This window comes from Aedes aegypti, chromosome 3, assembly GCF_002204515.2.
Source record: "Aedes aegypti strain LVP_AGWG chromosome 3, AaegL5.0 Primary Assembly, whole genome shotgun sequence".
Classification (NCBI taxonomy): domain Eukaryota; kingdom Metazoa; phylum Arthropoda; class Insecta; order Diptera; family Culicidae; genus Aedes; species Aedes aegypti.
Window position 1 is genome coordinate 347,307,046 of NC_035109.1, and position 23,103 is coordinate 347,330,148.

Sequence of the window (23,103 nt, forward strand, 5' to 3'; positions counted from 1 at the left end):
GAAGAAACACGATTTTATAGTTTGGGATGGAAAGCAAAGTTTTCTGTTTGTTTGATAATGAGAAAATGTATGAGTTAGTGAAAGAAAGAGTGGATGAGTAGGTTAGAGAGTTTATATGATGTAATACATTCCATTCCAAATCATCGCAAATTAAGTTTAAGAACCGCCAACATATTTGCCACTTGCACCGAAGAACCAGTTATCCAGAATAACCAGGTCATCCAAAACCTCTTAAACTATTCTTCTTTTGACTTGATATGCAAATTCATGAAGTTTGGGAACTAAGTTTCAGAACCGACAATTTAGTGGCTATTTCCCCCAGGAAACCAGGAATTCGGAACAATCCAACATGTGGTCAAGTCATTCAAATACATCTGAACCATCTTTAGTAAAAATTGATATGTCGCAAGCCAGGTTTCAGATTCGCCAATATGATGGCCACTTCCACCAGTGAACCGGTATTCGGAACAACCCAGCATGTGGCAAAGTCATCTAAATGATGGTCGAACCATTTTTATTTAGACTTGGTTTGCTTAATCATGAAGTTGATTTGTCGCAAGCCATGGACTCGAAATTAAAGTGGTTACTGATTCTTCAAGTGGGGTTACTTCAGTGCTCCCCGCGATGAATTCAAAATATACGGTAAATTTCTAATCGAAAACCGAGGTTCTAAAAACTAGAAGAATTTTGTGATTGACCCTCAAAATCCAACTAAAATTAATTGAAAAACGGATGGGAAATAATATTTTTATATTGAATATTTCAATCAAAATTGACGTTGGGCTCGCATGAATGATGAATGCATCCCGATAATACAAACAAATAAAACAGGTTGTGTTCCACATGGGATGTAAAGCCAACGTAAGAAGATATTCAAAACGATTTTCCAAAACTCCAGCTAAATAAAAACTGCCTACTGAATATTTTGTTCGAGATCAGCGCAGCGAATTGTATAGTGTGACAGTTATGCGTAGAAATACAGTAGTGGGACAATTATGCGTAGAAATTCATCAATGGGACAAATTGACTTGGCTTGCTTTTCATTGAGTTTCCGTATAAAGTTAATTTTTGATAAGTGTTTTCTAAAACAATACGTAAAAATAAACTGTTTGATGAAAAAAAGTCAAAATGCACAAAAAGTAACATGGGACAATTATGCGTATAACGGCAGAGCAATAGTAACACCCAAAACTAATGGATCACTTACCCTACATATAAGGGTCTTCTCAAAAATTTCCGCAGAGGTCCACATAGCGCACTCCACAGCGGAATACAAAGCAGGGTTGCTACTTATACAGATTTACCTATATTTTAAACATTTTCTTGAATATTTTGTATTCAAGAATCTGCACGGAAAGATTCAAATATGACGCCCACTATTTGCCCAGCTTACTAGATCACGCTTTTCCCAGTACTGTCACACTTTCGTAGACCCCCCTCTTCCAACGACGAATGTCCCCTATGCAGATTACAGATTTTCGGCAAATACGGATTTTCGGAATATAGGGGTAGTTGGGGCGGTTTGGCCAATGGGGTAGAATATGCACCCCTTGAAAACTGCATAAATTCTTGAAATTTCATATGAAATACCGTCAAGCTACCATTCACCGTGCATTTAAGAAAAATTTGCACTTCAAAAAATTATATAACTTTTCCAAATAATTTGAATCGAACTAGAATACCACTACCTAGCGTGCAATTATATAATAATTCAGGGAAAAATCTAAAACTAGTGATGCATAACAAAAATTACTCGAAAATTATGTTTGAAAATGTCATGTTAAGGTCGCCTCGTACCGTTCTATGTCACCATTTACCGTGCACGCTGGTGCACCATTCACCGTGCGTATAGTTTTCGTCATGATTTAATTTTGTATCCTGAAAAAACGTTGTTGATGGAGCAACTATGTTGCTAGTAGTGTGCGCACTAATTTTTAAGAGTATTCATATCTTCATTTACAATAAAAACCATAAAAAATTTAAAAATTGGCTAAATAATTATTTTTTCATTAAAATCGTTATAAGAGATTTGACTGTATTGTCCAAACCATTCCATGTTCGCTCAAAAACTAAATATGAAGTAGTTTAATGACCACATAACAACAAATTAAATATTACCGAATGATTTCATTAATTTTACACTAATGCACGGTAATAGGAACCATATATATTGAAAGGGATCCATTCACCGTGCATTTGGGTTTCGACGGAAAAACTCTAATTTGCATTAAATGTCATTGCTCATACGATGAAATACATCTTACTGAAAGTATCCACAATGAGAACTAGCTGTAATTTTGAAAAATTTCATACTCTATCGTTAAAATGAAAAATGTGATTTTTTGGCATTTCTACTAGGAGTGTTGAAAAATCTCATTATCAAACAGAATTCACATGATTTTGACTACATAAACTAGGTTTTTCAAAATGCTTTGTGACAAGAACTACTTCGTTTCATCAGTTTTATCTTATTTTGCTGACAAAAGAATAATTTGTGAAAATTGTATGAATATTCTGTATGAATTTGTATATGTGCACGGTAAATGGAGGCCGCACGGTGACTGGTGACTTAACGGTAATATGAAACCCTAAAGCTGATGAGGAAATGAAGCAATAGGCATGTTATAAGTCAGTGTTCAAAGCTCAAAGAAAAATAAATAAATGATGTTCGAAAAAACTACCCATATTGCCCCGAATGGCTCTTTTGAATTTCATCATTTCAGAATGATGATGATTGACTGTTAGAATGTCGAGCACTCGGCACTGAAGAAGTCTGTAAGTCACAGACGAAATAGGCCTATCTGTCAAGATAAGGAACACATATTAGAGTTTAAAGGTATTTGCTCGCCTTACTAGTGATTTTAGAATTTTTTTTTTTTGCAAAATGTGAAGTGTTAAAATTTAATTTGTAGTTTTAAACATACTCTAATAATCGCTCCCCTAAATTTAATATAAAAAAGTGTAGTGTTAGAATGTTCTTAAAAAATGATATCTTTTTTCACGGAGTGTTTATAAATACTAATAACTTTCAAATGTAGTAACAACATAATTGAATTTTTAGATTATATTAGATTATTTTGCAATCAAAAATGGGAAGCTCATTTCATCCCATCAGTAAAAAATCGACTCAAAAAAAGACAAATTTTGAAAAACCATTCATTCATCCGTGAACTTTATAAGACAAAGGAAATCATGCGGATCTAGTGTATTCATCTAAAAATTGTTGGAAATCATTCAAACATTCCAAAAATTCATAATATTTTCAGCACTTTTATCGACTTTTCCTCAAGGTAGCCAAACTGCCCCACTTTCCCCTATATTGATTCTGTGAACAAAATTCAATCAAAATTTTACAAATTTTTGAGAAAAAAATAAAATATATATTTTTGTAAACCTTAAAATCCAAAATGAGAAATTATAAATCTCTGTTGTAATTTCTAATGATTCGAATTTCATTGAATTCCTTATGTTAACCTCTTTTCCCTTTTATTTTCAGGAATACTGATCCGAAACATGGATATTTTTCTTCAGAACACAGAAATACCGACTTGAATGTGGCAACTCTGATTCAGATAGTCTTCTGAGAGGTCTCTGCTAAGGTTTTTATGGTGAACTCTACTAAATTCTCCACATTGATTTTAATGCGGTCTAATTCGTACTGATTGAAAATTTTGATTAATTCAATGCTAAGAAAATTCGTAGTATTTCTACATAAATGCCTCCACGCGAACGTGGAGCTTAGCTTAGCTTAGCTTAGACTGACTACACATATCAATGGTTGCTATTCCGTGATTGACCGAAGTCAGTGAAAATGCACAAAGAATCAACTAGAAGTTTGACTGGGATTGGCCATAATCTTCTTCAGTGTGCATAATTCAGTGCCTCTATTTATACAGGGTCAATAACGGCGCCGGCCACGTCCTTGCAGTCAGGTGGGATTGAGGGAAGGAATGTTAGTGTGTAACCTTTGCTATTTGGAGACCGTGTTTGCCTCTGCATCTCCACAAAGGTTACTGGGAGGGATGTTTGTTAATGGGGAGGATCGTTGGGTCACAGGATTCACTTTGATAAGCAATTAGACCATGATAAATAATTATTTGTGAGATATAAACATGATTATGCCGACACTTGGGGTGACGAACCATTCAAAGTTTGTTGAACAAATACCTAAATGAAACATTCCTAACACTCCTATTCTTATGCCGACACTTACAGTGACGAACCATCCAAAGTTTGTTGAATAAAGTGAACCTTTCGGAAGTCTACACTTGTAGTGTCCAACCATTCAAAGTTTTTTTTTATTACAAAAATAAAGGTAAAAAGAAAGGGGTGTTTTGCATAGCATAGCATAGCATAGCATAAACTGACTGTACATGTCAATGGTTGCTACTCCGTGATTGATCGGAACTGGTAACAATTGCACTACGATCCAAATGAATAAGGGATGGGAGTTTCCGCTTACTCTCGAAGTGCAATTTTAGCAGATCTAATATTATTGATCAATAACGGCGCCGGCCAAGTCCTTACAGTCAAGTAGATGAAAAAACCGAACCCAGCACTACACCACCCAATTCCACCAGAGCTTGCATCCCTTGACAGACACGCGCACCTCGACCCCAACTGCAAGGCCGCCCCCAGTGCCGCGCACCAGACCCGACCTGAAGAAAACCATCGCACGCACACACCACACATCAACACTAGGCACAAACGCACCCCCCCACCCACCACCACTTTTCAAACCCAAAATCTATGAGCCCCAGGCACACTCCACCCCTCCCCCGCTGAAACTTCAAATGCTGAAAGGTACATCACGGGAACGATCAGCAGGCACCAAGCTGAACAGCCATGCACCGCCGCCGCCGCTGTCTCCGCTGAGCAGCGCCGCAGGCACCCGCCCGCAAACCCCCAGACTCCCCGCCACATCCAGCCTCCAAGGAGAAGAAACACCTCTCAAAATTCCGACATCGGCCGCCGCAACTGTATGTCCCTCCGAAAAGACATGCTCCGCCACCCCAGACCCGAAATCGCACGTCATCCCCCTGTCCATCGTCCCCCGAGCCCCCCCCACCTCCGCCAAGTGCTCCCTGAATCCAACCTCGAGAGACCGCCCCGCCCGACCAACGCAGACCCCGCCGCAGTGGGAACAGCCGACTCTGCAAACACCAGCCCCGCCCAGCGCGTCCACCGGACCCCCGGCAGAGCCCAACGAAGCTCCAAGTTGGCCGTCCCTGCCGGAAAACACCAAATCGACTCCGAAACTCCCCAGCCCCGGGCGGAGCTGCCCGCCGATGTGCACGTCGCACGGGACGGAGACCCTCCTCATGGGTTCGGCGATCGGGGCCAGCGTCGTCAAAGCACCCCGAACTCGCCGTCCCCCCCTCCCGCCGATGACAGCCTCCATCGTCCCCTCCCTGTATCCGTTGATTCTTGCCGTCTCGTAGATATATTCCAGTTCCTTGGTCTTTCCGTGTTCGCTGAGGGGTAGAGTCTGCATCCTGTGGATCATGTGGTGAAACGCTGCCATCTTATGCTGGAACGAATGATTCGATGTGTAAGGGATAACTCGCTGGGTGTTTGTAGGCTTCCTGTAGATTTCGAAATTGTAAGTTGAACTTTCTTCCCTGGTGACAAGTAGATCCAAAAATGATAGTTTTCCATCCTTCTCCTCCTCGTGGGTGAACTTGATATCCTTGTGTACGCTGTTGATTGTATCCAAAATTTTAGCCAGATCGTTCCGCTTGATAACGCTGAAAATGTCGTCGACATATCTCCACCATTTATCCGGTAATACTCCTTGTTTCTTTAAATTTTCCTCAAAATTCGCCATGAATAGTTCGCACAAAAACGGGGAGACGGCAAGAATCAACGGATACAAGGAAAGGACGACAAAAGCCATCATCGACAAAAAGGAAAGACAGCGAATCCGGAATGCCCCGACGACACCAACCCCGATCACCGAACCCACGAAGAGAGCCCCCATCCCACACGACGCACACACCAGCAAACAGCCCCGCCCAAAGCTAAGGAATCTCGGAATCGACCCGGCACCCTCCAGCAGAGACAACCAACCCAGAACCCCGCTAGGCTCCACCAAGGATCCGGCAAACACACCAAACAAGGCTGGTGCCCACAAAATCAGCCGCTCCCACCGCAGCAAGGTCCACGTTGGTCAAACAAAGCGGTCCCCCGAGGCTAGACTCAAGGAACACCCAGCGGAAACAGGAAAAGCTCAGAAGACGACAGACAAGGGGATGACACACGACTCCAAATCCAAGGTGGCAGAACATATCCTTCCAGAAGGACACACAACCACGACGGCCGACATCAAAACTCCGAGAAACGCCTCCCCTCCCTGGAAACCGGACGCGGCGGAGAGCCCGGAAACCTGCAAACAGGCACCCACGACGCCACTCAACAGAGACAACGGCAACGGCAACACATGGCTACTCAACTTGGCACCCACCAACCGCTCCCGTGATGCACCCCCCAGCACCCAAAGCCCCAACAAAAGAGGGACGGAATGTACCCAAAGCTCACAAACCTCAAGCCCAAAAAATAACAATGGGTAGGGAAACACGCCTATACCCAGTGCCAATATACAATGCGTGCACACGACGGCCCTCCTCAAGTCGAGTCCAGCACACGACACCGAAGACGGCCCCACAGCCGAGGCCGAAACACGCGCATCCGTCAAAGGACACAAACCCTAGTGGAACCAAACGGTACAGCACCAAATTCGGTCTTTTCATCTACTTATAGGTATTCTACTAAACAGCTCGAAGATTTATTACCTTACAGTCAGTTGGGATGGGGAAGGAATGTTAGGGTGTAATGATTGTTGCTTCTAGAGACCGAGAATACCTCTGCATCTCCACAATCACCACGGGAAGGGTGTTTATTAGTGAGGAAGGAAAAGATCTGGGAGTCACCTCTGGTCGGTGATGCGATCCATGGACAAGGGGGAAATATACGACTTGTATTTAAAGCTAGTTTTGTATTTTTGTCTCGAGAAGTTTTTGGAAAAATTACGTCAACATCTATAATGTCGAACAATTCAAAAGACGTTTTTATTAATGACGAAAACTGAAAATTACATGTATATATTTTAACTTATATGAAACAGGAATAATGCCGACACTTGTAGTGACGAACCATACATAGTTTGTTTGAAAATTACATATGAGTATTACTGTGCATTTTGTCTCGATATGGTAGAAGTTTTAGAAAATACGTCAACATTCACAATGTCGAACAATTCAAAGGATAATTTTTAATAATGTCAAAAAGAGAAAAATATATGTATATTCAAATTGTATAAGAAAAAAGCATAATGCCGACACCTATAGTGACAAACCATACAAAGTTTGTTTTAATATTACATAAAAGTTACGCTTTCAAGAAAATATGTGTTATCATAAGCATGAAACGAACTCACCAGTTGGCCATCCATTCTCGACTGAACACAAAACTGACACTGACAGCAAAACTTCTTGGCGTCCCGAAAATAAACCGTCTTGCTTGGGCCTTCCCAAATACGTACCCAGCAAGACGCTCCAAAACAAAGGGAAAAAAAAAAAATCTCCGGCGACGAAAACACGCGCGAAACCGTCAACAAACTCTATCGGACGACGCAAAACCGAACCGTCCTGCTTGGGCTTCTCGAAGCACTACCCAGCAAGACGCTCCAAAACAGGGGGAAAAAATTCTCCGGCAACGAAAACGCGCGAATCCGTCAGCTAAATCAATCGGACGACGCAAAACCGAACTGTCCTGCTTGGGCTTCACAAAGCACTACCCAGCAAGACGCTCCAAAACAGGGGGAAAAAAATTCTCCGGCAACGAAAACGCGCGAATCCGTCAGCTAAATCAATCGGACGACGCAAAACCGAACTGTCCTGCTTGGGCTTCACAAAGCACTACCCAGCAAGACGCTCCAAAACAGGGGGAAAAAATTCTCCGGCAACGAAAACGCGCGAATCCGTCAGCTAAATCAATCGGACGACGCAAAACCGAACTGTCCTGCTTGGGCTTCACAAAGCACTACAGTATTTCTACATAAATGCCTCCACGCGAACGTGGAGGCGATAAAACCCAGTCCATTGTTGTTCGATCAACCGGCATCGAATTCGTCACGAAGCGACTCAAAGTTCGTTCCGATTGGTCCATATTAGTAAGGTACAGTAATCCCCCATGGTGCGCCAACAGAGGCTTCTTCTGGGAGAATTACTGATTTCCAGGTGGAATTACTTCAGAGAAATTGAGTAGGAGGCTTCATTTGTTGCATTAACCCGTGAATACCCAGGACGATATGAAGCAGATGCTGTACGCCAGTCTTCATATGCTGCTTATCTACCCTTAGTATCTCATTGTATTATGCTAAGCCATTTACTGTATAAGTGTCAGCAAAAGAGGGGCGAGTGCAAATCGAGGAGGCATCATATACCTTTAAGCAGAATTAATGTCATTAATATTAAGGTAAATTATACCTAAACATGTATAAGAAAAAAAAAACAACAATTTATTGCAATTTTTGAAAATGAAGATCGTCCTGGGTATTTAAGGGTTGATGCAGTTTCACCATTTGCTCCATTCCTCAAACAGCGCGTGTGTTTGTGCATCGCATTTGACCGTTTCGACAGCCAGCGTCTTCCTCACGTGATAATTTGTCAAAATTAGTCATCATTTTCGTCACAACGAAGACACGTCTTCATCCAAAGGGAACGACACTTTTCAATGTGCGTGAAATGAAATTCTTGACCAAGATGCCGCCCTCTCAGCCTCCAATGAATGGGCCATGTGGCATACCATGCAAATGCAAAACGCTTGACGAGGAGAGTGTTAATCAAACCATAAATAATAAACATAAACAACGGCACACACATCTTCTCTGCTTCATCGGTTTGTGTGTAGAGAGAGAGAGTAGCTTGAAAATAGAAACATTAAACAGCATTTGTGTGTATACACACAATGAATGCAAAGCTCTCTCTGGTAGAATGCTGTAATGCAACATACCGACCATCGCCATTCGAGAATGGCAGCAAAATAAACAAGCTTTTAAAGTTTATGAACACTTGTCGTTCGATCAAAAATTAGCCAAAAAATAATAGGACGCAAGCATTAGTTTGAACAATTTTGGCAATAACAAATCAAAAAAGAGCACTGAAAATATATTTTCTACTGGTAAATCGATAAAAACATTAAAAATAAATTGGAAACTAACAATAAGAAATGAATCGATATTCCTGTAATTAATATTAAAAGATTAAAAATTTAGCATAAAAAATAGACATAAACACGTACTTTTTATTTCCTAAAGGCATGACAATATTTTCCCTCCATTTGAGGACCCTCAGTCGAGCGAAAAGTCCTCCATCATGGGACCACATCGAGCCATGAAGCAGGAATGTGGGAAGTGCGATACTACGGGTAAGCCTCGGTTGGAACTGATTTGAATCTTTACGGTCAATCTGGGATCTCCGAAGCGAATCGTGTCGATCCCGTTGTAGCTGGATGTTGTGACTAGAGTTTGCGGAAGAGCTTATCGAACGGGCTTAACCCTTTCAGGAGATTTTTTTCGATATATGTTAAACGTGAAGATTTAAGTTTTTCTGTAAAGATTAATAAGAAAAATTATAGAAAGAGTTATGATTTTTCGTGATGTTCTAGGTCATCCAAAATGATCTGCAATATCGATGTTTGGAGATATACAAATAAAGTATATTTTTGGTGTTCAAATCACTCAATCTAGCAGATCAATCAATACTCGAAAAAAAATCTTTTTGTTCAATTACAATTTCAACACAATAATGATATAATAAGACCTATAATATGACCCATCCGTCCTGAAAGGGTTAAGATAACGTTTGTTCTACTTTGAGAAATCACTACGTTTTATTTAATCAGACAAATCTAATTTATAACACTATTAGTTTCACTACATCCTAGAACGTTTCTCCAACCGGTCTGATTGTCAACTCCTGGATCTGAACCCGAGGTGGTGTTCCTAGTGCGTACAGCACAGCTTCCGAAATGTCTTCGGCTTCCAGCATGGGGAATTTGCCGTTGCGCATTGCTTCTGGTATGATTTCCGTTTTAACGGCTCCAGGGCTGATACTCTGTGAAGAAAATTCCGTGTATTTCTATGGAGAAAATATCCTAAATCAACTGAGAAAACATACCGTAACCTTGATTTTCGTTCCTGCGTTCCGCAGCTCGTTCATCATCGTTTCCGTGATGGCCGTCACGGCGTACTTCGAAGCAGTATAAATGTTCAGCTTAGGGAAATTGATCACTTTGTGTCCACACACGCTATTGATATGGATAATGTGACCATCAACCGAGCGCTTTTTCATCGACTGATAAGCCTGCTGACTGCACAGCACCAGTCCCATCACATTCGTATCCAGCACTTCCCGCAGCATTTCGGTGTTCCCAGCTTCGAGCAGATCCGTTTGACGACCGATTCCGGCATTGTTGATCATCACGTCAACGCCTCCGAACTTTTCTTCAACCCATTGGAATGTTTTCAGGATGTCTTCCTCCTTGGACACATCGCACTTGACCGCGTGAAGAAGTTCCTTTGCCGATTCCGGTAGCTCCTCTTTCAGTGCCTCGGTACGCTCCACTCGTCGTGCCAATCCCACGACTATCATTCCGGCCTTGGCCAGATCCTTGGCTATGGCGGCACCTATCCCCGAGCTGGAACCGGTCACCACGGCTACCTTTCCTGTCCAACGATCCATTCTGTGCAGTGTACGGTTACGCGACGTGAATCCACTGACCGTCAAGCTTAGACTGAGCTTGATAACGAAATATTTGTCCACTTATCTGCACCATGGGGCAGCTATCTTTGAGGTATGTTTATTTCGAATCATTCTGAACTAGCGTAATTGGAAGTGATACAGCAAAATTTGGTCATGTCATGCGTTATGCTACAGTGATTTGAAATTTCAATGAGATCCATCCACGCATCGTAGATGGGGATGGCTATATACAGGGGATAGGCAAAATGATTGAGATAGGCAAAATTTTACCCAAATTCAAATGCTTATAACTTTATGAAAAATGGATGAAATTGGATGCATCTGGAAGCAGTCGACGGCAAATTTGGTCCAGTTTTAGGAACTTCCTTGGCCATGCATATTGGCCACTGGACACCGGAGATGTTCCGGATTTTCTGAGGTCATGTCCAAATGTCATTTTTTCTGTCGCTTGTATTTTTGTGTGGTGTAAAGTTAGATAGATGTTTGCAATTTTCCTAGAAACTAGAACTAATAGGAAGTTGAATGCCACCGGACGCATTAAGATTGGTTGGAAATCTTCAGAAATATGACCATTTCCGTAAAAACTGGTTCTGGAAAGCATGGTCAGTTTGTATTTACAATCATGTTAAATATTTATCCGGAGCTTATATCCAAGTGGACATCATCTTAAAATGATGTTTCCTGCAAGCGTATTCAGAATAATTAGGATGCACCAAGACCCCACTCTAAAGAAAAACGTTCCAGGTGCCCTGGGGAAGTGGTCAAAATTAAGGAACATAATCCGGAACCATATCAAATATGGCATCAAAACTTCATTATTTTCAAAGGTTATGCTTTCTCGAAGCATTTCCAGCATCAACCACCAAACAAGGCTGGTGCCCACAAAATCAGCCGCTCCCACCGCAGCAAGGTCCACGTTGGGTCAAACAAAGCGGTCCCCCGAGGCTAGACTCAAGGAACACCCAGCGGAAACAGGAAAAGCTCAGAAGACGACAGACAAGGGGATGACACACGACTCCAAATCCAAGGTGGCAGAACATATCCTTCCAGAAGGACACACAACCACGACGGCCGACATCAAAACTCCGAGAAACGCCTCCCTCCCTGGAAACCGGACGCGGCGGAGAGCCCGGAAACCTGCAAACAGGCACCACGACGCCACTCAACAGAGACAACGGCAACGGCAACACATGGCTACTCAACTTGGCACCCACCAACCGCTCCCGTGATGCACCCCCCAGCACCCAAAGCCCCAACAAAAGAGGGACGGAATGTACCCAAAGCTCACAAACCTCAAGCCCAAAAAATAACAATGGGTAGGGAAACACGCCTATACCCAGTGCCAATATACAATGCGTGCACACGACGGCCCTCCTCAAGTCGAGTCCAGCACACGACACCGAAGACGGCCCCACAGCCGAGGCCGAAACACGCGCATCCGTCAAAGGACACAAACCCTAGTGGAACCAAACGGTACAGCACCAAATTCGGTCTTTTCATCTACTTATAGGTATTCTACTAAACAGCTCGAAGATTTATTACCTTACAGTCAGTTGGGATGGGGAAGGAATGTTAGGGTGTAATGATTGTTGCTTCTAGAGACCGAGAATACCTCTGCATCTCCACAATCACCACGGGAAGGGTGTTTATTAGTGAGGAAGGAAAAGATCTGGGAGTCACCTCTGGTCGGTGATGCGATCCATGGACAAGGGGGAAATATACGACTTGTATTTAAAGCTAGTTTTGTATTTTTGTCTCGAGAAGTTTTTGGAAAAATTACGTCAACATCTATAATGTCGAACAATTCAAAAGACGTTTTTATTAATGACGAAAACTGAAAATTACATGTATATATTTTAACTTATATGAAACAGGAATAATGCCGACACTTGTAGTGACGAACCATACATAGTTTGTTTGAAAATTACATATGAGTATTACTGTGCATTTTGTCTCGATATGGTAGAAGTTTTAGAAAATACGTCAACATTCACAATGTCGAACAATTCAAAGGATAATTTTTAATAATGTCAAAAAGAGAAAAATATATGTATATTCAAATTGTATAAGAAAAAAGCATAATGCCGACACCTATAGTGACAAACCATACAAAGTTTGTTTTAATATTACATAAAAGTTACGCTTTCAAGAAAATATGTGTTATCATAAGCATGAAACGAACTCACCAGTTGGCCATCCATTCTCGACTGAACACAAAACTGACACTGACAGCAAAACTTCTTGGCGTCCCGAAAATAAACCGTCTTGCTTGGGCCTTCCCAAATACGTACCCAGCAAGACGCTCCAAAACAAAGGGAAAAAAAAAAAATCTCCGGCGACGAAAACACGCGCGAAACCGTCAACAAACTCTATCGGACGACGCAAAACCGAACCGTCCTGCTTGGGCTTCTCGAAGCACTACCCAGCAAGACGCTCCAAAACAGGGGGAAAAAATTCTCCGGCAACGAAAACGCGCGAATCCGTCAGCTAAATCAATCGGACGACGCAAAACCGAACTGTCCTGCTTGGGCTTCACAAAGCACTACCCAGCAAGACGCTCCAAAACAGGGGGAAAAAAATTCTCCGGCAACGAAAACGCGCGAATCCGTCAGCTAAATCAATCGGACGACGCAAAACCGAACTGTCCTGCTTGGGCTTCACAAAGCACTACCCAGCAAGACGCTCCAAAACAGGGGGAAAAAATTCTCCGGCAACGAAAACGCGCGAATCCGTCAGCTAAATCAATCGGACGACGCAAAACCGAACTGTCCTGCTTGGGCTTCACAAAGCACTACAGTATTTCTACATAAATGCCTCCACGCGAACGTGGAGGCGATAAAACCCAGTCCATTGTTGTTCGATCAACCGGCATCGAATTCGTCACGAAGCGACTCAAAGTTCGTTCCGATTGGTCCATATTAGTAAGGTACAGTAATCCCCCATGGTGCGCCAACAGAGGCTTCTTCTGGGAGAATTACTGATTTCCAGGTGGAATTACTTCAGAGAAATTGAGTAGGAGGCTTCATTTGTTGCATTAACCCGTGAATACCCAGGACGATATGAAGCAGATGCTGTACGCCAGTCTTCATATGCTGCTTATCTACCCTTAGTATCTCATTGTATTATGCTAAGCCATTTACTGTATAAGTGTCAGCAAAAGAGGGGCGAGTGCAAATCGAGGAGGCATCATATACCTTTAAGCAGAATTAATGTCATTAATATTAAGGTAAATTATACCTAAACATGTATAAGAAAAAAAAACAACAATTTATTGCAATTTTTGAAAATGAAGATCGTCCTGGGTATTTAAGGGTTGATGCAGTTTCACCATTTGCTCCATTCCTCAAACAGCGCGTGTGTTTGTGCATCGCATTTGACCGTTTCGACAGCCAGCGTCTTCCTCACGTGATAATTTGTCAAAATTAGTCATCATTTTCGTCACAACGAAGACACGTCTTCATCCAAAGGGAACGACACTTTTCAATGTGCGTGAAATGAAATTCTTGACCAAGATGCCGCCCTCTCAGCCTCCAATGAATGGGCCATGTGGCATACCATGCAAATGCAAAACGCTTGACGAGGAGAGTGTTAATCAAACCATAAATAATAAACATAAACAACGGCACACACATCTTCTCTGCTTCATCGGTTTGTGTGTAGAGAGAGAGAGTAGCTTGAAAATAGAAACATTAAACAGCATTTGTGTGTATACACACAATGAATGCAAAGCTCTCTCTGGTAGAATGCTGTAATGCAACATACCGACCATCGCCATTCGAGAATGGCAGCAAAATAAACAAGCTTTTAAAGTTTATGAACACTTGTCGTTCGATCAAAAATTAGCCAAAAAATAATAGGACGCAAGCATTAGTTTGAACAATTTTGGCAATAACAAATCAAAAAAGAGCACTGAAAATATATTTTCTACTGGTAAATCGATAAAAACATTAAAAATAAATTGGAAACTAACAATAAGAAATGAATCGATATTCCTGTAATTAATATTAAAAGATTAAAAATTTAGCATAAAAAATAGACATAAACACGTACTTTTTATTTCCTAAAGGCATGACAATATTTTCCCTCCATTTGAGGACCCTCAGTCGAGCGAAAAGTCCTCCATCATGGGACCACATCGAGCCATGAAGCAGGAATGTGGGAAGTGCGATACTACGGGTAAGCCTCGGTTGGAACTGATTTGAATCTTTACGGTCAATCTGGGATCTCCGAAGCGAATCGTGTCGATCCCGTTGTAGCTGGATGTTGTGACTAGAGTTTGCGGAAGAGCTTATCGAACGGGCTTAACCCTTTCAGGAGATTTTTTTCGATATATGTTAAACGTGAAGATTTAAGTTTTTCTGTAAAGATTAATAAGAAAAATTATAGAAAGAGTTATGATTTTTCGTGATGTTCTAGGTCATCCAAAATGATCTGCAATATCGATGTTTGGAGATATACAAATAAAGTATATTTTTGGTGTTCAAATCACTCAATCTAGCAGATCAATCAATACTCGAAAAAAAATCTTTTTGTTCAATTACAATTTCAACACAATAATGATATAATAAGACCTATAATATGACCCATCCGTCCTGAAAGGGTTAAGATAACGTTTGTTCTACTTTGAGAAATCACTACGTTTTATTTAATCAGACAAATCTAATTTATAACACTATTAGTTTCACTACATCCTAGAACGTTTCTCCAACCGGTCTGATTGTCAACTCCTGGATCTGAACCCGAGGTGGTGTTCCTAGTGCGTACAGCACAGCTTCCGAAATGTCTTCGGCTTCCAGCATGGGGAATTTGCCGTTGCGCATTGCTTCTGGTATGATTTCCGTTTTAACGGCTCCAGGGCTGATACTCTGTGAAGAAAATTCCGTGTATTTCTATGGAGAAAATATCCTAATCAACTGAGAAAACATACCGTAACCTTGATTTTCGTTCCTGCGTTCCGCAGCTCGTTCATCATCGTTTCCGTGATGGCCGTCACGGGCGTACTTCGAAGCAGTATAATGTTCAGCTTAGGGAAATTGATCACTTTGTGTCCCACACACGCTATTGATATGGATAATGTGACCATCAACCGAGCGCTTTTTCATCGACTGATAAGCCTGCTGACTGCACAGCACCAGTCCCATCACATTCGTATCCAGCACTTCCCGCAGCATTTCGGTGTTCCCAGCTTCGAGCAGATCCGTTTGACGACCGATTCCGGCATTGTTGGATCATCACGTCAACGCCTCCGAACTTTTCTTCCAACCCATTGGAATGTTTTCAGGATGTCTTCCTCCTTGGACACATCGCACTTGACCGCGTGAAGAAGTTCCTTTGCCGATTCCGGTAGCTCCTCTTTCAGTGCCTCGGTACGCTCCACTCGTCGTGCCAATCCCACGACTATCATTCCGGCCTTGGCCAGATCCTTGGCTATGGCGGCACCTATCCCCGAGCTGGAACCGGTCACCACGGCTACCTTTCCTGTCCAACGATCCATTCTGTGCAGTGTACGGTTACGCGACGTGAATCCACTGACCGTCAAGCTTAGACTGAGCTTGATAACGAAATATTTGTCCACTTATCTGCACCATGGGGCAGCTATCTTTGAGGTATGTTTATTTCGAATCATTCTGAACTAGCGTAATTGGAAGTGATACAGCAAAATTTGGTCATGTCATGCGTTATGCTACAGTGATTTGAAATTTCAATGAGATCCATCCACGCATCGTAGATGGGGATGGCTATATACAGGGGATAGGCAAAATGATTGAGATAGGCAAAATTTTACCCAAATTCAAATGCTTATAACTTTATGAAAAATGGATGAAATTGGATGCATCTGGAAGCAGTCGACGGCAAATTTGGTCCAGTTTTAGGAACTTCCTTGGCCATGCATATTGGCCACTGGACACCGGAGATGTTCCGGATTTTCTGAGGTCATGTCCAAATGTCATTTTTTCTGTCGCTTGTATTTTTGTGTGGTGTAAAGTTAGATAGATGTTTGCAATTTTCCTAGAAACTAGAACTAATAGGAAGTTGAATGCCACCGGACGCATTAAGATTGGTTGGAAATCTTCAGAAATATGACCATTTCCGTAAAACTGGTTCTGGAAAGCATGGTCAGTTTGTATTTCCAATCATGTAAATATTATCCGGAGCTATATCCAAGTGGACATCATTCTTAAAAATGATGTTTCCTGCAGCGTATTCAGAATTATTAGATGCACAGACCACTCTATAGAACGTTCCAGGTGCCCTGGGGGAAGTGGTCAATTAGGAACATATCCGGAACCATATCAATATGGGCATCAAACTTCATTATTTTCAAAGGTTATGCTTTCCGAAGCATTTCCAGCATCACCGGCTGCCATAACCACTTTATAGTAGGTTCCAGATGCCCCGGGGGATGTGGCCAATTTGGAACATGTCCGTTCATCTGTTTAGAATCACATTCTACCATAAACAGTAAGATCCATGTGACTTGGAAAATGGCGAGCATTTTCAGAACCACAAGATATAATAATCACTCTATAGTATATTCCAGGGGCTCCTAGAGATGTGGCCAACTCGAAACATGACCTCACCCCCAGGGCCCATGGAACCTACTATACAGTGGTTATATAAATAAGTTGCGCTGTAAATACTTCTATTAGCATCACCTTCAAAAATCTTGATGTTTTTACCCATATTGATGTGTTTTCGGGCATGTTTTGAATTGGCCACATCCCCGGGGCACCTGGAACCTACTATAAAGTGGTCATGGCAGCCGGTGGTGCTGGAAATGCTTCGGAAAGCATAACCTTTGAAAATCATGAAGTTTGATGCCCATATTGATATGGTTCCAGATATGTTCCTAATTGACCACTTCCCCCAGGGCACCTGGAACCTTCTATAGAGTGGTCTGTGCATCTAATGGTTCTGAATACGCTGCAGGAAACATCATTTTTAAGAATGATGTCCACTTGGATATAGCTCCGGATAATATTTACATGATTGGAAATACAAACATGACTGACCATGCTTTCCGGAACCAGTTTTACGGAAATGGTCATATTTCTGAAGATTTCCAACCAATCTTAATGCGTCCGGTGGCATTCAACTTCCTATTAGTTCTAGTTTCTAGGAAAATTGCAAACATCTATCTAACTTTACACCGCACAAAAATACAAGCGACAGAAAAAATGACATTTGGACATGACCTCAGAAAATCCGGAACATCTCCGGTTTCCAGTGGCCAATATGCATGGCCAAGGAAGTTCCTAAAACTGGACCAAATTTGCCGTCGACTGCTTCCAGATGCATCCAATTTCATTCATTTTTCATAAAGTTATAAGCATTTGAATTTGGGCAAAATTTTGCCTATCTCAATCATTTTGCCTATCCCCTGTAGGTACTCTTCATGCATACTGCTTTTATTTCGCAATATTGCAGATAGACTCAACCAAATTATGGACCTCGTTTTTCAATGATCCCATGAATGTTAATGCTTCTATTGGCATTACTTTTTATCGTTTAATTTAATATTGATTATTTGCATGAGAGATGACTGCTAGTTAGGGGCCGTTCAAGAAATATTAAGTATTAAGGGGGGAGGGGGTGGCTTGAGATTTCTAATAATAGCCTACCAAAAAATAGCCAACCACGGGGAGAAGAGGATTGAAAACCCCCAAAAATTGTCTTACGTAGTTAATGGACGGCCTCTTATGTAGCTTTTTTTTTGAACTCCCTATATAAAGATATTCTACTGAGCTTTAAAGACAGTCTGAAGCTTTCCAACTTTTTAAATGTTTAAGAGGACCTCAAGGATTTTCAAGAGATGAGCAGGAATTTTTAATAACTCCTGATGCAGAATGAAGTACTAGCGTGATACGAGGGACTTCTACTGCACTTGCAGAGATTTCCAGAGCGCATAGGCAAGTGTTTTTATATATTAACATAGGCTTTCGGGGGAATTGCAAGTGATTGTTAAATGAGAGTTGCAAAGTTCCCCTAGGTGTTTCCAAAGCGGTACCAGAATTTCACAGAGGTTCTCATGGGATTTTCTAGTGATAATCAGAGGTATTATGCGATTTGCAGAGGTTTCAAAAGGATGTTGAAAAATTCCTAAAAGGGTTTCAGCATCTTCAATGATATCCAAGGGGCTTAGATATGTTTTCAAGGGGTTTTAGGGATTTTCTGCCTTTTTCCAATCGGTTTTTAAGGATTTACCATGGAGTTCTAAAATAAGATTACTCAATTCTTCTCTCAGGGTTTCGTTATGATTTTTTGAGAATTCAGGATGTGTCAAAATTTATTAGGATGCTCTGTAAGCCTCTCAAATTTTAAAATGTTCGAAAAAAAAACTGATGATATCATTCAATTACATTAAAAAAAATATTGCCAAAGATATCAATTTCAAACTTCATAAAATAATGCAGTGAATCCAATTGCTGTGTATTCGCTTCAAACGAAAAACCTGTGAAGGAAGCTATAGAAGTATCCTTGTAAGAATTTTTGGAACCATTCTATATAAATTATTTGAGGAAATTCATGCGACAAACTCTGAAGAATGCTTCTTTACTTCACCTTATTTTTCTTACTCAAAATTTAGAATCCTTCAAAAGTACTATCCAACTGGTGGTTCGTGGACCCTTAAGGGGTGTGACGTCTTCTCAGGGGGCCCACGAATTCATTGTAAATATGTCCAGTACTTCTTAAAGGATAAACTTATGTGACAAATTCCTACCTCACTTAATTTACAAGAGATCCGTTCAGAAGATGTTTTTCAATGCTCATAGCTCATTTGATGATTATAGGCGATGAAAGGGCGACGATAGCAACATCAAAACTGGGGCTGCTTTAAAGTCATGCCTCGTGTGCGAAAAAGTAGGACACAGAGTCAAAGAGTGTTACATGTTCAAATCCCTTTCTTTGAACGATCGCTGGAAAACCGTAAAAATGTATCATTGTGTGAGAAGTGCCTAGTGCCTGGTGTCATTGAAGTCATGTGATATCAGTGAGTGGATTGTCCGACATTTCCTCGAGAACCATTTCCCCGAAGCATTTTCTCCCGAAAACCATTTCCCCAAATGAACTGTGTCCCCGAATGTACTGTTTCCCTGAAAGCTTTTTCCAAAGACATTTTTAATTATTTTTTTTTCAATTATTGGTAGAAAACTATATTCAGCAAGTTTGGTTATTGTTTCATACGAATGATTCTCTTATGAATGATTTGAAAAAAAAATATGATATTTGGATTGGAAATCGATGACTTGTTTAGCATGTCTGCTTCCAAAAACATGTCATGAAATGAAACTCGGTATTCAAATTTTATTATGCTAAGAATCGAAATGAAAACGCATGAAAATCTATAATGTAGGTTTTGAAAGAGTATTTAAGAGATTACCAAACCTGATGCTTAATGTCGTTTGTCCTAACATGATTCATCTGAATGACATCTGGCCGAACTGGCAACGGCAGAATTATGAAATAAAGTTTGACTGGTTGAAAACAGTTTGCAGGATTCAAAGACGTGACACAAATGAGATGCAGTTACGACGGCATGAAATCTTAGAAATAATAAATGAGTCACTAAGTTGATTTGAGACGCATCTGACAGTTCAGCACACCGGATCGATCATTACTTCCGCTTTAGTAGTTTCTGTTTCTTAAAACATTAGCAGGTCGTTATTTTTTAACTACAATTTACAACGTAAACAGGCTTGTTTTCAATTTTAAAACTATCCCTTGTTAAGAACATAGGTTGTTCTCCTTATATTATTGGTCTAATAATCGTTGACATCAAAATAGTTGATAAATTTAAAGCTAGTCTCGCCTTATTATCATCGTAGGCAGTTCTTTGAAGCTTTGCTGTATTAATATTGTTCTGCTACTCTACCGTGAACCGCAAGTTTGACCCATCTGTAAAAAGTGGGCATTGTGAAAATGGGTTGTGATGTTTCCTAACTCGTTTTCCATACAAAGATTCAAAACATTCTAGAGGATTTTTAAAATCTCAATGAAATTTTCACAATTTGCTTTTCACCACGATATCTTTCCGAAAAAAGTATAGAAATGATCAAAACAAGGTTCTTTTTTTGTGAAACGGTGCGAACATCTATAGTGGGAATGATATGTGGTTACTTTTCATCATGGATCAATCCAGCTTGGTGGATCAATCCAGCTTGGTGTACAGATTTCATCAGAAATTTGCCCTTTATATATTAGAATGCTGTTCGTTATACATAAATATATCAATAATAATACACAGAACTACTGAAACTTCAATCAGATTTTTTTCTGGTAATTATATGCTATTACTTCAAATGTCATTGTAAGAATGAATACCGTTTTGATTCATATTACGGACAGCTTCAAATTCCGGACACTCTTGTTTGTATGGGAAACATTTCACACGAAATGTTTCAATTTTCGCCGTCCAAAAGTTCTCATTTTCGAGGCTCGTTTTATTAGGTTTTTTTCCATAAATATCATTGCAAATTTATAATGCCCAACTACCTTAGACGTCTCTTAAGTGGTTGAACGATTTCAATTGATGATTTGACTGTTCCATTAATGATTATCATGAGCTGTCCGTAATTCGAATCAAAGCGTCCGGAATATGAGGCAAAAGTGAGGGAGCGTCCGGAATAAGAAACATGAAAAGGCCACACGTTTTGATTTATTTAAAGTTATTCAAGTTGCGGACGCGTATTCTCTACCCACCATCCGAAAGTTAAGGGCTTCCGACGCTCGATAACACTAAAAAATCATACAGAATGATTTATTTTGTATGGTCCAAACTGGGTTATACTTCACTGGGGCCTTAAGTGTCCGTAATATGAATCAAAACGGTACTACAGATTTTAATATTTTGATCCAACCTTTTCAATGCATTCGTCTACTCTAAATTGAGATTTTTTTTTCAAATATACATTTTATTCTATTTAATTAGTGATTTTTAGCATCTTCAGTTTTCATTACTAACATGCTCTCTGTATTTGACGTTTTTGACTAGATGACCTATTTAGTAACGATTCGGAAAAAATTACCTTCGGCTTCTATCCAAGACATAAAAAGATTTATATCTGGAAAACTGATATTGATTGCCAGTAAATCAATAAAGAAGCATGTTGTCTTTTAAAAATATTTAGAAGGAAGATTAGAGGTTTAATTATGTAGTGCAAGATATGATAGATTTTAAGAGTGAATGGACTCACTGTCTCTGTCACTAACTCTACTGTCACTAAGTAAAATGAAATTACGTTCCACCTAGTACACATATGACATGAAGACATGAAGTAGAAATAAGGCATCTTTGCGTAATTATGTGAAACAATGTGAAAGAATAGCCTTTTATTAAAAGAAGGGAAAATTCAAATTGAAATATTATCAGCTAAGTGCCACTAAATATTGGAACAGTATAACTATAACAGCCTAACGTGGCTAGATGGCAAAACTAAGCCGAATGTTCATTCGGCTAAATGTCCATAAGCCAAAGATTTATACTCCAAAGATACCGCATCCAATGAAACTGCGTATCATGTGCTCGCTTTATTCATCACGCAATCACAAAAAATATAAGTTGTGCTGAGTCAAATCCACTTTATTTTGAACATCTGTTACTTTGAACACATGGATTTTATAACAAATTAATCAATTTTCATGTAGTCTTACATCAGCTAACACGGAAAATTTTTTTGGCAGCATGATCATGAATAGCTTTGTATGCCAAACACATTACAATTTCTTCGGGGAAATGGTACATTCGTGAAAATAATTTTCGGGGAAATAGTTCATTCGGAAAAACGTCATTCGAGGAAATTTCATTCGAGGAAATGGTTTTCGGGGAAATGTCGGACAATCCAGTGAGTGTACAGAACATCATCATTCGCTTCTACATCCTGGTGTTCCCCAGTCATCTGAAGTCGCCTTAGTATCCCTACACCGACAGCCGGCGAAGAATCCTACTATTTTCAGAAACATCCCTGTTGTATTGTACGGGAAAGCAACACATATGTACATCGAAACGTTCGCCTTCTTAGGCGAAGGATCGGGCATAACCCTGTTGGATGAAGAGATCGCAGACTTGCTAGGTCTTGAAGGTGAACAAAAGGGCCTTTGTCTGAAGTGGCCATCAAATGTAACCAGGGATGAAGCGAACTCCAGATAGATCAATATGGATATAAAGGTGGGTGCAGAAGAAAGTAGCGCTTTCCTCTAGTGCACGTGCGCACAGTCGATCGATTGGAATTACCTTTTCAAACTTCAGACTGCGTTCAGTTGGCAAAAAAGTTTCCTCATCTTCAGAATTTGCCTATCCGAAGCAATTTGAAATTAGCTATTCCATTAAAACGCCGAGAAG

General features: G+C 40.6%; 2 protein-coding genes and 1 pseudogene across 14 annotated transcripts in view; all 3 read right to left on the bottom strand.

The window, feature by feature from the left end:
* Window positions 1-23,103, bottom strand: part of LOC5566052 (CD151 antigen) — a 280,588-nt gene that overhangs the window by 203,419 nt on the left and 54,066 nt on the right. The window lies entirely within an intron of this gene.
* LOC110674007 (farnesol dehydrogenase-like) overlaps window positions 9,867-23,103 on the bottom strand; it is a 28,149-nt gene continuing 14,912 nt past the window's right edge. Inside the window, exons 2-3 of one of the 2 annotated variants that reach the window (XM_021852745.1) lie at window positions 10,179-10,532; window positions 9,867-10,115 (exon numbers count right to left, since the gene is read on the bottom strand). In XM_021852745.1, the coding sequence (XP_021708437.1) occupies window positions 9,942-10,115; window positions 10,179-10,532 (528 nt within the window). In that variant the 3' untranslated portion in view covers window positions 9,867-9,941. Of the gene's footprint in view, window positions 10,116-10,178; window positions 11,022-23,103 lie in introns of those variants that run through there. The other variant, XM_021852743.1, reaches the window with a different exon arrangement.
* Window positions 15,376-16,547, bottom strand: LOC5569481 (annotated as a pseudogene).